The following is a 14457-nucleotide window of genomic DNA, read 5'->3' as shown; positions in this document are numbered from 1 at the left end:
AAGCACCCCCCACAGCCCAAATGGAATGATACAAAAGTAAAAAAATATATATATATTTTTTTTTAAATATTATAATTTTTTTTTTCGACCAATAGTCGACTAACGGCAAATTTTTGCCAATCATAGTCGACCATCCAAATCCTTAGTCGGGGACAGCCCTACTGCAGTGCACACTGGTGCTCCAGGATCAGCAGCTGTTTCCAGGATTCCAGGATCAGGATTAGCTGCTGTTTGTAGTCCAGGGCGGCGGACTAAACCGTTTTGCGCATTTCCAAAGGGGGAGAGGGGCCTCAGAACGCCTCCATTATTTTTATACAAAGTTCAGTCTCTCTACCTATTTATTCAGCCAATTCTAATGTAATTATGACACCACCTTCAAGGCCCTGGATAGTCTGTTCCACCTGGTATGCCTACAGTATAGGGCAGTGCAACGCCCAGGAGAGAATTGGCATAATAACAAAATTGGGGGGGAATAAAAAGAAAGAAAGAAAGAAAGAAAGAAAGAAAGAAAGAAAGAAAGAAAGAAAGAAAGAAAGAAAGAAAGAAAGAAAGAAAGAAAGAAAGAAAGAAAGAAAGAAAGAAAGAAAGAAAGAAAGAAAGAAAGAAAGAATGTGTCACTGCAGGCTGGAGGTCATAGGGTTAGTCTAGCCCTGACTGAAGCTTAGTCGATATCTCTCTGGCCACGGGAGGTTTGCCATTGGCAGATAAGTAGAGTTAAAATCCTGTGTTACAAAATTGTGTGGCAAAATTACCCATCTAGTTTGTTTCAAAATGTTGTCCATGTGTCGTGATCTTAGAATCACTATAGATGCCAACATTCTGAAGAACGACTGACACAGAATGGCACAAGTGATACGTACTAACACGGTCGCCATGGAAACCACAGGGCTTTTTCTCAAGTTTCACGGTCATCTCCTTCGGTACACTACCGAAACTGCCAAAACTGCCAAAACTGTTGTGCATATTAGTATTGTTTCATGTGTCTGTCAACCATGCCTTTTCTGTTGAAATACTGCATAACGTTCAGCCACACATTATCAGACATGCAATGGCAGCCATCTTATGGTGTAGCAGCCAAAAGGCTTCAATGTTGATTGTAAATGGAATGGCCATTCTGTCAACTCAAGTTCTCTGGTCTTTCAGCCAACAGTTTTCTTTCTTCTACCTGATCTCACTGTCAACACTTGTTCATGCATTTGGTTTTAATAGTATGATCCATACAGGTATAAGTTGATTAAAAATAACTTTAAAAAAGACAATGTCGAAGCAAGTAATTTTATTGGAATGTTTTTTTATTGAAATGTTTGACCTTTACAACACATCAGGTAGACACAACTGGACTGATAGAAAAACAAAGATAATCATGACATGTAAAAAAAATTATGTTGACCATAAAAAACAAGCAGTTTAATTTGGGTGTGTGAGTTTGAAAATACCAACAATAATTTTTAATTTTATTATTATTATTTTTAAACCAGCTGGACATGTATCTCTAATTCTTAACGTCTTACGTAAACATCTACACTTATCAATGGAAGCAAGGTCGACTCGACACAGACACAAAGGCAAAAGAAGATAATGAAATAAATAAAAGATGAACTAGTTTTCCTCTGATCCAGTTAGTATCGGCCAATGGGATGCTAGTGTTGTAGGCAACCAGGAAGTAGTTGCAACCAATGGCAGTGATGATTGGGATTCTAACTTTCTTCTTCGCCAATAGTATGTTAGTGTTACAGAACCAGGAAGTAAGAAGAACTAATGTAACAGCAAAAACGTATGATGAAATTATAATTTGGCCAATGGTGTTTTAGTGTTGTGAGATCAGGAAATGACAGGGTGCCCAATGGGAGTGTTCAGAGGTTCTGGGTCTTTGTGCTGGAGGAGACGACCTTGCCGTCCACCAGGGTCTGTGTGACAGTCATCACTTTGGTCTTCTTTACTGACATTTGGTCCTCCACGGCGTGCTGGAGCCTGTAGGGGTTAAACGGTTCAGAACAGTTGGTCAACATGTGCACAATCTTTCTCCACAGATGTCCAAAGGACACACCATGTCATAGATGCAACGTGTTCAAGCTTAGATTGAACTAGCCTAACAAAAGGTGCCATGCCTGTGAGCCGTCACTAGGGCAGAGTGGCTGAGTGTGAGTGAATTATTTAACAAATGAGTGAGGAATATGGAGGAATATGCACGTTTTATGATGGATATTGTCACTAAAAGGTGCTATAGAAAACATTTTGTATAGAATAATATATATATATATTTTTTAATTTATTTATACATCCACAGTGCTTTTAGGAAAGATGTGGTATAAAATTTATAACATTTCCGGTCAATTTGGCCCCCAAGCAATCTGAGCATGTACCTATACCCGATCTCCCATTGGGTGGCTTACTGGTGACTTAGCCAATATATTAGCCTTGACTTACTTCTATTGATTTTATTATTATTTTATTTTATTTTACTTTTATGTTCTTCCATTTCATTGGTTGTTTTATTCATTTAAATTGTTTTATTCATTTAACCTTTTTTCTTTATCTCCTGTAGCACTTTGAGATTCTCACAAATATAAAGTGTGGTACAAATGTATCTATTATTATTATTATTATTATTATTATTATTATTATTATTATTATTATTATTGTTATTGTTATTGTTATTGTTATTATTATTATTATTATTATTATTATTATTATTATTATTATTATTATTATTATTATTATTATTATTATTATTATTATTATTATTATTATTATTTTTATTATTATTATTATTATTATTATTATTATTATTATTATTATTATTATTATTATTATTATTATTATTATTATTATTATTATTATTATTATTATTATTATTATTATTATTATGGAGATCAGTAACCTCATTACAGAATACATCTGAGCCTCTAGGTGGCGGTATATACACACGAAAACAGTCAATTTCCCCCACACACGTTGTAGAAGAAGAACATAATCATCCGAGTCCAATGGCGTCGGGCCGCGAAGAAAAAGGATTTCTCTCAAAAGTGTACTACACTCCATACATCAACACGACGCCACCGCAATTACAACAACTCACATGAAGTCTTCGCCGTCGAGCAGTCGCCTGTAGGTGGCGATCTCAGCCTCCAGCTTCATCTTGAGGTTGAGCAGCGCCTCGTACTCCTGCGTCTGCTGCTGGATGCTGCCGCGGAGAGCGATGAGCTCCGCCTCCAGGCCCAGGAGGATGGTGTTGAGAGACTCCACCTCCATGTTGTAACGCATCTCCGTGTCTCTCAACGAGCCCTCCAGCGACGATTTCTGATGACGAGAGAGAGAGAGGGAGAGAGAGGGGGGGGGAGAGAGAGAGAGAGAGAGAGAGAGAGAGAGAGAGAGAGAGGGGGGGAGAGAGAGAGAGAGAGAGAGAGAGAGAGGGAGAGAGAGGGGGGGGGAGAGAGAGAGAGAGAGAGAGGGAGAGAGAGAGAGAGAGAGAGAGAGAGAGAGAGAGAGAGAGAGGGAGAGAGAGAGAGAGAGAGGGGGAAAGAAAAGACAGGATGGAGATCAAGTAATTGGTTAAATACTACAACAAGCACTTGACTCTCTTACGCAATCTATGCAATCGTCATAGCGACTGGCCGGCCGAGTGTGAAGGCTATGTAAACAAAGTAAAGGGGTGTGTGCTGAGTGAGAGTGACCTGTTGAAACAACACGTGTTCATACCAATATAAAACTTATTTCGTGATGTTTTCCCGTCAAATGAGCAAGGCATTCTGAGCTATTCTTTCAAGGTTGTTAATGTAAACTTAATGCATTTCTTTTTCCTAATGCAAGCTCAAATAACTTGCTGTGTTTGAAATTGTTTGTAGTGTCAAGTGAATGAGAGAGTGCTGAGTAAAGCAGGCCACAGTTAAAATGAAGCATGTGTTGAAATCAGTGAGTTGTGTGTTGAGTTCAGTATGTTGAAATCAGTGAGGTGTGTGTTGAAGTCAGTATGTTGAAATCACTAAAGTGTGTGTTGGAGTCAGTATGTTGAAATCAGTGAGGTGTGTGTTGGAGTCAGTACAGTATGTTGAAATCAGTGAGGTGTGTGTTGGAGTCAGTATGTTGAAATCAGTGAGGTGTGTGTTGGAGTCAGTGAGTTGAAATCAGTGAGGTGTGTGTTGGAGTCAGTGAGTTGAAATCAGTGAGGTGTGTGTTGAGTTCAGTGAGTTGAAATCAGTGACGTGCGTGTTGAGTTCAGTGAGTTGAAATCAGTGAGGTGCGTGTTGAGTTCAGTGAGTTGAAATCAGGGAGGTGCGTGTTGAGTTCAGTCAGTGAGTTGAAATCAGTGAGGTGCGTGTTGAGTTCAGTCAGTGAGTTGAAATCAGTGAGGTGTGTGTTGAGTTCAGTGAGTTGAAATCAGTGAGGTGCGTGTTGAGTTCAGTGAGTTGAAATCAGGGAGGTGCGTGTTGAGTTCAGTCAGTGAGTTGAAATCAGTGAGGTGCGTGTTGAGTTCAGTGAGTTGAAATCAGTGAGGTGCGTGTTGAGGTTTCTCACCAAGCTCTGCTGTGACCCCAGCTCAATCTCCAGCGTCTGTAGCTGTCTGCGCAGGTCGTTGGCCTCTGTCTGTGCGCCCTTCAGGGCCTCTGTGTTGTGGGAGACCTGAGTCTGCACCTCTGTCAACTGGATTTAAAATAGGCATCATATAGGTTAATTAACTAACTCAATGTAATCATGCATCAGGACACTTGTACTGTCGGTTAATGGGTAGAACATGGTCAGAGATTCAGCATAAAGGGTTTGATTCCCACTGGGACCGCCCATACAAAAAACGTAGGGATTATGTCCCTAAAGGGACCGACATTAAATGGGATTATGTCCCTACGGGGACAGACGGAACTAGGGATTATGTCCCTACGGGGACAGACATAACTAGAGATTATGTCCCTACGGGGACAGACATAACTAGAGATTATGTCCCTAAGGGTGAAGTATTACTCTGCTCTGTATTACAAATTTGTAGGAGCTTTTAAAGAAAGACAGTATGTTGGGGTTTAAAATAAAACCATGCTTGCTTTGGCACATAATTCCCAGTGAAAACTAGTGAGATGATACAATTAATCTCTGGGGCCTCTGATGGTCAGTATGCCCGGTCGGTGATCCACGCATGTCCACAACACTCTCCAAATAGCACATGTTACATAGATGTTAGACGTTAGATGTTTACCTGGGATTCGTGCCACGCTTTGAGCTCTTCTTGGTTCTTCAGCGCCATCTTCTCGTAATTGGCCCTCATCTCTGCCATGACCTGGGCCAGATCCTGTCCCTTGGGAGCGTCTATGTCCACCTGGACTCCTGACTGGGCGATCTGGTTGCGCATCTCCATCACGTCCTGAAACAATGGGATGCAGAGAAAGAATGCATTAGAGAATTGATCTCTTAACATCTGGTCAAGGACTATAGGCCAATATTAGCTCCCAAGGCTTTCTAATAACTTATCTAATAACTTTATGCTAACTTTTTAGCTCCTTATAATCAACTATACAGCTGATTATTGTGCACTGCTCCACTAAAATAAACAAATTTCCAGTTGATAGACCACACCTAAGATCTTGTGCCCACCTCAACACCTATTGCATGTCCCACCATCCTTATTGTGGAGGATCTCTGATTGAATTGCCCTTCTGAGGTTTCTTCACTTTTCTTTTTCCTATTATGGTTTTGGGGTAGTTTGTCCTCATATTCGCTGAGGGTTTAAGGTCAAGGGGAATTGTTCCACTGTGGGCATGTGAAGCCCCTTGAGACATGAAATGTGATTTGTGTGTGTGTGGGGGGGGGGGGGGGGGGGGCTCTACACTTGATTGAAACTTGATGTGTGTATTCTAACCACCAAGAGAACTGTTTTATGACCTGTCAGAGCCAATTGAGACCCAGTTGTGTCCCAGTTTTGGATGCTGACCCCATTCAGCCATGATCCTATGCTGTGTTCTGATACAATTAAAAATAAAAAATTTAAAATTTAAATATGACTGAGGTGTGACCTTGGTTTGTAAAGACTTGGCTTGTGGAGTTGGCTTGTGGAGTTCCACACACAATCTGGATGATAGTCATTTGAATACTGTGGTGACCTCTATTGCCAAATACGGAGACCGGGGCTTTTACCGCAGCATTCAAATCTTCAGAAGTTCACATGGAGGACAGTTTGCTCGTCCTCTTATTCGAGAACGCCTTTTGGGCATGTCTGAAGTTGTGGTGTAGTCTGTTTACATATACGTCTTGAGCACACACGGTCAGGCTTAGGCGATGATTGAGATGAGATGAAATGCGCAGGACAACTGGCATTGTGGCCTTTCCAAATACGTACATTCTCCCCTGAGCATACATAATGATACTTAGGTTTCATTGAACTGTAGAAATGAGCAAATATTTGCTCAGGGGCTTCAGGCTGAGGGGTGGGAACATTTTGTGAACTGTCGTGGCAGACTTTGTATAGACACGCAAAGTATTCGAAGTTCGAAGGATTTTATGCACTTTACTGTTCCCAATGTCCGAACAGAAATGGGAAAGAAAGCGTTTAGGTTTTCCGCACCTACTGCATGGAACAATCTCCAGTCCGACCTGAAGATTCAAAGCTTGGTAACACGGAATGTATTTAAGGCTATGGTGAAGCCTATTGTAACCACGTTTTCTGTGTGCAAATGTTTTATCTGACCATTTTGTAACGTTACTTTTATCTGTAATGTCTATGTGTGTATGTTGAAACTTTGTGTTGCTGCTATTCTTGGCCAGTTCTCCCTTGTAAAAGAGATCCTGGATCTCAATTGGGACAAACCTGGTTAAATAAAGGCTAAATAAAATAAAATAAAAATGACATGAAAACATAATGAAAGCTGAGAACATCATGAAAGCTGAGAACATTATGAAAGATCAATCAATTGAAACCCGAATGAAATACTTTTGCTCGGGCATTACCAATAAAGTGTTAGAACTGGTGACAGAATAAATACTCCATTATACTCCATTGTCTACTACTCTCTTAACTCAATGGACGCCAGACCCGAATAAAGTCGGGTTAACTCGCAGACGCGAGAAAAGTTGGGTTTTCATCGTTATTTCTTTTATTCGATATTACCATTCATTATCCATCCAGGGAGCCTGGTGTTATCATTGGGAATGGGTCTGAGATCGCAAAAGTCCAATACCGCAGACTGGTAGGTTGCGGCCGGTATTGCACATCCTTTGAAACTCTGTGTATTGGGGTGTGCATCGATTATATAGGTCCGGGCGGACTTTTCCTTGTCAGGCATGATGAGCGGTTATTATAACGCATGTATTGATAAGAATCAAACACTCCCGATTCATGTTCTTTGGTGGATTATGTTGGCGACACGATCGACATCAATACTTGGAATAGCGATCAGATAATTGGAATATTCTTTTTGGGGTACATCCTAGTCAAGGTAAGGGCTATATGGTATCAATCTTGCGTTGATCCAAGAATTCCTTCATTGCGATCGGAGTGTATGTGTGTAATGTACTGTGTAACGTATATGTCGTATTCCGTTGGTGACGATCAAAGCATAAAAAAACACCCCCCCCCCCCCCCTTTCATGCATTCATGATGAAACATAATACCTATAATCTAGATTTGATTTGAGAATAGTAGCTAGTCCAGGCAAGAAACGACAACGCTTTTAGTATAATACACGCATATGGCTATTACGCAGCCTTTTGGGAATTACCCTAGACCCCTCTAAAACTATACTTATATTCACCACGGTATAAAACGGGAATGTATGGATGAAAAAAATTCGTTCTTTTTCACATATTGAACGATAGATACTCGATGTCAAATGGGCAATAGTATTATATCCATAGCTATAATATATAATATAGTTTTAGCCCTGCAAACACCGCCACATATTCCTATACTTTAAAGCGCTGGCCTTTTAACCAACACAGTACACAGCGCCCTCTGGCGCTGATTGAGTTAATGAAGTGAAAATACTGGAGAGAGCGGTCCGCCCATCCTCTTTTTAAAAAGAAGAAGATAAAGACAAAGAAGAAGAGAGAAATGGCTCATTCAAAGAGCCATAGGAGAGAGCAGGGTTTGAATCACCTGCTCGTGATTCTTGTTGAGGTGGATGAGCTCCTCCTTCAGGGTTTCGATCTCACTCTCCAGGTTCATGCGGCCCATGTTGGTGTCGTCGATGACCTTCCTCAGACCAACAATGTCTGCCTCGACAGACTGGCGAATGGACAGCTCAGACTCGTACCTGAACACAGAGCATGATGTCAGTTGAAGTCTTTACACCAAAAAGCAGCAATAATATAATATAACATAATAAAATAGAATAGAAGCTGTTCTTACACTACGTATCAAGTCAAAGCACTTCATCTGTCACTGTATGTGTGACAGTGTTTTTAATGTGTTAATTTAATACTTGTGTTCGTCAAATTGCCTCAGGGAAGACATCCATCTTTGTCAATGTCTAATCCTACGAGTAACCCTTAAAACAGTAGGTGTCAGGGGTTGTCTGACTTTAGTTTCACAATAGTAAGGAGTGTAGGGGACAACGGATTGGCAGGTCTCATAGAAGGATTGCTGGTTCAATTCCCAGTACCAACAGTATCCAATTCTGCTGAAGTGCCCCTGACCAAGGCCACCTAATCCCTATGTATCTTTATTGCCACCCTGTTCCAAAGGTGGGCACTGAAAACTAGCCAAATACATACAATGCAACTGTAAGACATCTGTCTGGTTTAGTTTTTCAGTCTCGGAGGAGCACAGGGCCATCCTTACTTCACTCTGAAGTCATCAGCCGCCAGACGGGCATTGTCAATCTGCAGGATCAGACGGGCGTTGTCCACGGTGGCATCGAACACCTACAAAACATTTACAATATGAACTGAGTACAATGGAAAATAGTGCATAGACCGCAACCTTCTAAACCCTTTCAGCCCTGGACCCAAGGCAATTGACTGTCTCTCCGGGACCGCAGCTCTTTAAAAAGACAATTGTATGCCTCTTGGACCCACCAGAAACCAGCCTGTGACCCATTTTTTCCTAGTTCAGGAAACAAACAGTAGGAAAACACTTGACTGAGAACTAGGGATGTCCGATATTATCGGCCGATATTGGCATTTATTTAACATTTATTTACCCAGGCAAGCAAGTAAGAACAAATTATTATTTTATTTATTGTCAAAGTATGCATAATGTTGTGTTAATTACACAACAAGAGATATGTAATGTTAATTACCTAAAATTATTCAGTTTTTGGGGGTAGGGGGGGGGGGGGTGCATATATCGGTATCGGTTGATATCGGTATCGGAAATTAAGAGTTGGACAATATCGGTATATCGGTATCGGTAAAAAAGCCAATATCGAGCATCCCTACTGAGAACCCATGAGAGTTAAACACATTTTCAGTCAGAATCAATTAGTTGGATTCCAACACGCTTGACTTAAGTATCTTTCCTTTTCAAGCTAAGCTAAATGTTGTATTAGCAATGAAATAATCCAGATTTGACTATTACTGAAAACTGACACAATGGCATCAAAAAGGTTTGTCTCATCTTGCCCCCCAGGGCTTCCATTATATACATAGCACCGGTAATAAAAACAGTGGATTTGTTTTATCGTCTGCAATACTTTACTATGGATCATGCCATTTGTCTTTGAATACTACTGACTCATAACTTCTATCAGTAACATGTATACCACCTTGAGGATCTTTCATTTGAGAGGAATGCACTTCACAGTGTTCCGACATTCATCTTTGTAATGTGTTTTTATTCCGACAGGGTATTCATAACGGGTTTTTGTTGAAGTGACACGGACCATCGTACGTGGGTGTAGATACCATGTAGTCTGTCTGTCATTTAAAATAAACACAATTAAAAGCTTAGTACAGCAACAATATTTATAATGGGCTTTCGTAATGGTTTTCCGTCCATGAGTGTAAACTAGGACAGTGCCAGTAGCAGCTGGTGCCCAGTATTTGATCTGCGGTTTGGGTATGGTAGATAAGGGATGGGACAGATGCAATGGGAAGGCGTACAGGTGACAAAGTACACCAGCCAATCGTTAATCACCAGGCAACGACTTTGTTGCTACGTAACCAACCGGATTATACCTGTCAGCAGGTCAGAGACACAGGATTTGCATGAGGTGGTTGGGTGTGGTGATGGTGATCATGACTATGTGTGTGTGTGCGCGTGTGCATGAAATGTTTTATAGAGTACATGTTACAACGGTATGTATGCTTTTAATGTGATTGTGCATACTGTATGTGAGTGTGTGTGGACGTGCATGCTTTCAGGGTTGTACTGTGCATACATGTATATGTGCGTGAGTGTGTGTGTTTGTGTGTTTATGCATGTATGTGTGTGTGTGCATGCCATGTTGGGTTGGGCTTCCTGTTTTTGCCCCAGCGTGAGAATCCTTGTTTTCTCAGAAAGTGGGGGTGGCAGGGGTGTGTGGGGGGGGGGGGGCGGGGGGGGGGGTTGAGGTGGAGGGCAGCGTTTGGACTACTAATCATGGCCCAGTGTCCTGACAAAGGGAAATCAAGCTGTTCGGGTTTGGGCTGCTGCGATGAGTGGGTTGTTAGTAGAGTAAACACAAGCTGGCACTTATAGAAAACTAAACACCAGAGTTAGATAATGTACACCCCCCCCCCCCTGTTATTTTGTATGTAATGATGAGTAGAGTACCTGACAACGACAAGATACACAAAAACACAACACAAGAACATAATCTATTCTATTCCATCTATATTCTTTATTCTTTTTCTTTCTCCTTTCAAGCTCCTTCTCTCTCTTGGCGACCATCGTTGCGGTCCTCTTTTACTTCCAGTGAGGCAATATTTAAAGTAGCCTTCTATTGTGGGTGGTACTGGATTGCGTACTTTCCCACACGACTATTTGTATGTATAAATTACATACTAAAAATATTCTCCCTCTGTCTCCGTTTCTCATTTGGGTATTTTTATTCCTGCTAAAACCCATACGACCAAACCTCAATAGTGTGACCGGAATGTTCCATTTGGAAACGTTCCTTTTCTGTTTCTTTTTTTTTGGGGGTGGGGGTGGGGGGGGGGGGGATTTTTCTAAAATAATGTGTGTGGTTTTACACCAAGCATGGCAGTGATGTGAGCTGGATCACTGCTTATGACCATAATCTGAAAGCGTATTCTGCAAAGTACTTACTAAATAGCATCGTAAAGAAATAAACAGAGATTTATTTATTTCTTTTTCTTTTCTGGGACTTTACTGGTGCACTTCTGTAATTGGGATGTTCTCACCTGCCCTCCCTCACAGTGTTTACTAATACGTCGTAGGCAGAATAACTACTGAAACATAGCTAGTTTACATAGTGCTTATGTTCACAGTATTTTCCTGTCCTGTGTATGAACACTCAATGAATGATTGACAGTTTGCCTGAGTAGTATAATGACTCCTGCTTGCTTCCTAGCCTAGTCATCTTTTGTCACTTATTCATAGTCCAGGGGCACACTTGAACAGGCCATATCAGACAAATGTGACGTCTACTCCTTTTAATAGATGAATCACATTCTAGTTAGGCAGAGATGAGATGTTCCCTAAACGACTGAGCTGACAGGCTCCACCTCAGAGAGGGATAATTGAGGACTGCATGGACTGCATGATGAATATCCGGTGTTTACTTAATCCTTACTTTCACGCCTCTAGCTATGGTTGAACGTCTATTAAAAAAAAGAACATTCCACAGGATTTTTTGGAACAAGCTAAATGTTTGTGACAAAACGCGCAGTGAAGCGCACCGGTCGGTCCAGCAGTAGGCTACTGCTGCCGTGGCTTGAATCCCTCATTACTGTGCCGTGTCAAGTTTCACTCTCTCTTTCTTTCTTTCTCTCTTTTTCTCTCTCTTTCTTTCTTTCTTTCTTTCTTTCTTTTCTTTCTTTCTCTTTACTTTTCTTCTTCTTTCTATCTTTCTTTTCTTTCTTTCTTTCCTTTCTTTCTTTCTTTTCTTTCTTTCTTTCTTTCTTTTCTTTCTTTCTTTCTTTCTTTCTTTCTTTCTTTCTTTCTTTCTTCTTCTCTCTTTCTTTCTCTCTTTTCTCTTCACTCCCATACAATAAAGTGAGAAAAAACTCTCAGGAGAATTCTTTCTGGCCCCCCCCCCCCCCCCCCCCTCTCTCAGTTTAATTACATGGGATTTTCCATTCACCTCTCTACTCTCTCTCTCTCTCTCTCTCTCTCTCTCTCTCACTCTCCTCTCTCTCTCTCTCTCTCTCTCCTCTCTCTCTCTCTCTCTCATCTCTTCTCTCTCTCCTCTCTCTCTCTCTCTCTCTCTCTCTGTCTCTTCTTCTCTCTTCTCTCTCTCTCTCTCTCTCTCTCTCTCTCTCTCTCTCTCTCTTCTCTCTTCTCTCTCTCTCTTCTCTTTCTCTCTCTCTCTCTCTCTCTCTCTCTCTCTGTCTCTCTCTCTCTGTTCTCTCTCTCTCTCTCTCTCTCTGACTACACTATCTACTGGTACAGAGCCAAGATCCAATCAGAACTGAGCTGAAACCACTGCTGTAGCTCTGTTTAGGTCGATAACCCCAACTCCAGCATTTAGAGCAAGAGTAAGAGTTTAGGTCAGGATGCCGTCTCACTCTTGTCTGTTTCTGTTTTCCCTGTTTGTTTTTGTTGTCCGTCTGTCTCTTTCCAGATGTTTATAAAACCATAATGACGATAACATTATTGATAGCATGCAATCTTCCAAAATTGAATTTGTACATACACACATACATACAAAGAAAGAAAGAAAGAAATACATAAATACATTCACTGCTCCTCCATTTCATCAGGCTGTTCATCACACATCCTCTACCATCTTCTCAATCACCCTTCCACATTCCTCACCCCCCCTCTCTCTCCTCTTCCTTCCTGTCTTGACCTCTCTCCCTGGCTTTCATGTTTTATCTTTCAAAACTCCCTCCTTTTTTCTCCCAAAACCATTTCTAGACACTGCCTTCATTGTTTTTATGCCCAACACCTAACAAGTCATCCATCCCTAATCCTCTCTCCCTCCCTCCTTCCCTCCCTCCCTCCTACTCCCCCTCAAGCCTTCCCACCCAAGAACCCTTTCTCATACCTTCACCCGTCTCATTCATAATGCATCCCCCCCCCCCCCCCCCCCCCCCCCTCTCTCCATCCTCCCTCTCCGGCCTGCTCACCTTCCTCCTCATGTCGTCCAGGATGGCCTGGTACTTGCTGTAGTCTCTGAAGTCGGGCCCTTTCTTCTCCATGGCCTCCCTGATATTAATCTCCAGCTTGCTGTTGGCCAGTTCCAGGTTCCTGACGGTCTCCAGGTTAGTTGGCCAGTCGATCGTTCAGGTTCTGCATGGCATGCTTCTCGTTGTTCATGACGTTGGCCTCCCCCCTCGCCCGCCTGAACGTTGCTGGAGAACCCTCCGGAGCCCCCCATTCCATCCCGGCCCCCATGCCGCTGGCGGACTCCGGAGTAGCTGGAAGAGGAGATGCGGACCCCCTGGCCCCCGGCCCCGCCGTAGGTGCTGGCTGCCCGGTAAGCAGGGGCGGCTGAGGTACGGGTGAGGGACACGTGCCCAGAGGGGCCCCTGCCGCTGGAGGAGAGCGCACAGAGTACGAGGTGCTTTTTTGGAAACTCATTGTCGTTGGTGAGTAAGTGAGACTGAGGGAGGGAGAGAGAGAGAAGAGCGAGTGAGAGAGCGAGAGGCACAGGCTGGGTTTGACCAGAAGCTCACAGACATAGGAGGAAAGAGAAGCCAGGAAACTATTTAAACCTACTGGGCCCTGTGACCCGCCCCAGATCACTCCCCCTTCAGATGCTAAGGCCCCTCCCCCCTTTTCCAGAGGCCCAAACCACAGGGCCGCTCATTGCTTGTCTTTGTCCTTCCTACAAGGTCTGAGTTGGCAAATTCCAGATTAGACACTCACACGGGAGCTCAGTTAGCCAATCTGAAGAGTTGAACGAGATATTTTTGGTTCAGTTCACAGATAGACATTGTTTAACTTTGTGTGGCCTGGTTATAGGACTATGTTATCACCTCTGTGTTGTGTATAAAACATTAATCTTATATCCAGAAATCTCATTATTCAATTTGAAACTCAGTTTCAGTCAGTGGATGTTTTTTTAACCCGTTCACTACCACACTACAGACGGTTAGTGTGGTAGTGAAAGGGTTAACCTTCTGTAGTGTGGTGTGAAAGGGTTAACCCTTTGTCGTGTGGCAGTGAAAAGGGTTATCCTTCTGTATTGTCGCAGTGAAAGTGTTAACCCGTTGGTAGTGTGGCAGTGAAAGGGTTAAGAGTGATTGAAAATCGCGGCTAAGTGGCGCAGTGGGCAAGGCGCTCGCCACTAGTGCAGGAGATGCTGGGTTCGAGCCCAGCTCTCGGCATTGCTACCAGCTTGGCTGGTCGTTCATACTAACACAATTGGCAGTGTTAGGGGTGGGAAAGCTGGTGGGTGGGTCCTGGTCGTTGTAAACAGCGACTCC

General features: G+C 42.5%; 1 protein-coding gene across 1 annotated transcript; it reads right to left on the bottom strand.

Moving 5' to 3' along the window:
- Nucleotides 1-1261: 1261 nt before the first annotated feature.
- krt18a.1 (keratin 18a, tandem duplicate 1) lies at nucleotides 1262-13624 on the bottom strand. Its single transcript, XM_084333710.1, is given in 10 exon segments — nucleotides 1262-1971; nucleotides 3080-3300; nucleotides 4516-4641; nucleotides 5186-5350; nucleotides 8078-8234; nucleotides 8762-8844; nucleotides 13156-13296; nucleotides 13298-13351; nucleotides 13353-13573; nucleotides 13576-13624. Coding segments are annotated over 10 exon segments (1320 nt in total). The 5' UTR covers nucleotides 13610-13624; the 3' UTR covers nucleotides 1262-1853.
- Nucleotides 13625-14457: the final 833 nt, after the last annotated feature.

Source organism: Notolepis coatsorum, assembly GCF_963971535.1.
Source record: "Notolepis coatsorum genome assembly, chromosome: 17".
Taxonomy (NCBI): Eukaryota; Metazoa; Chordata; class Actinopteri; order Aulopiformes; family Paralepididae; genus Notolepis; species Notolepis coatsorum.
Note: the sequence above shows the minus strand (reverse complement) of the source record. Positions and strands in the feature narration are given on the sequence as shown.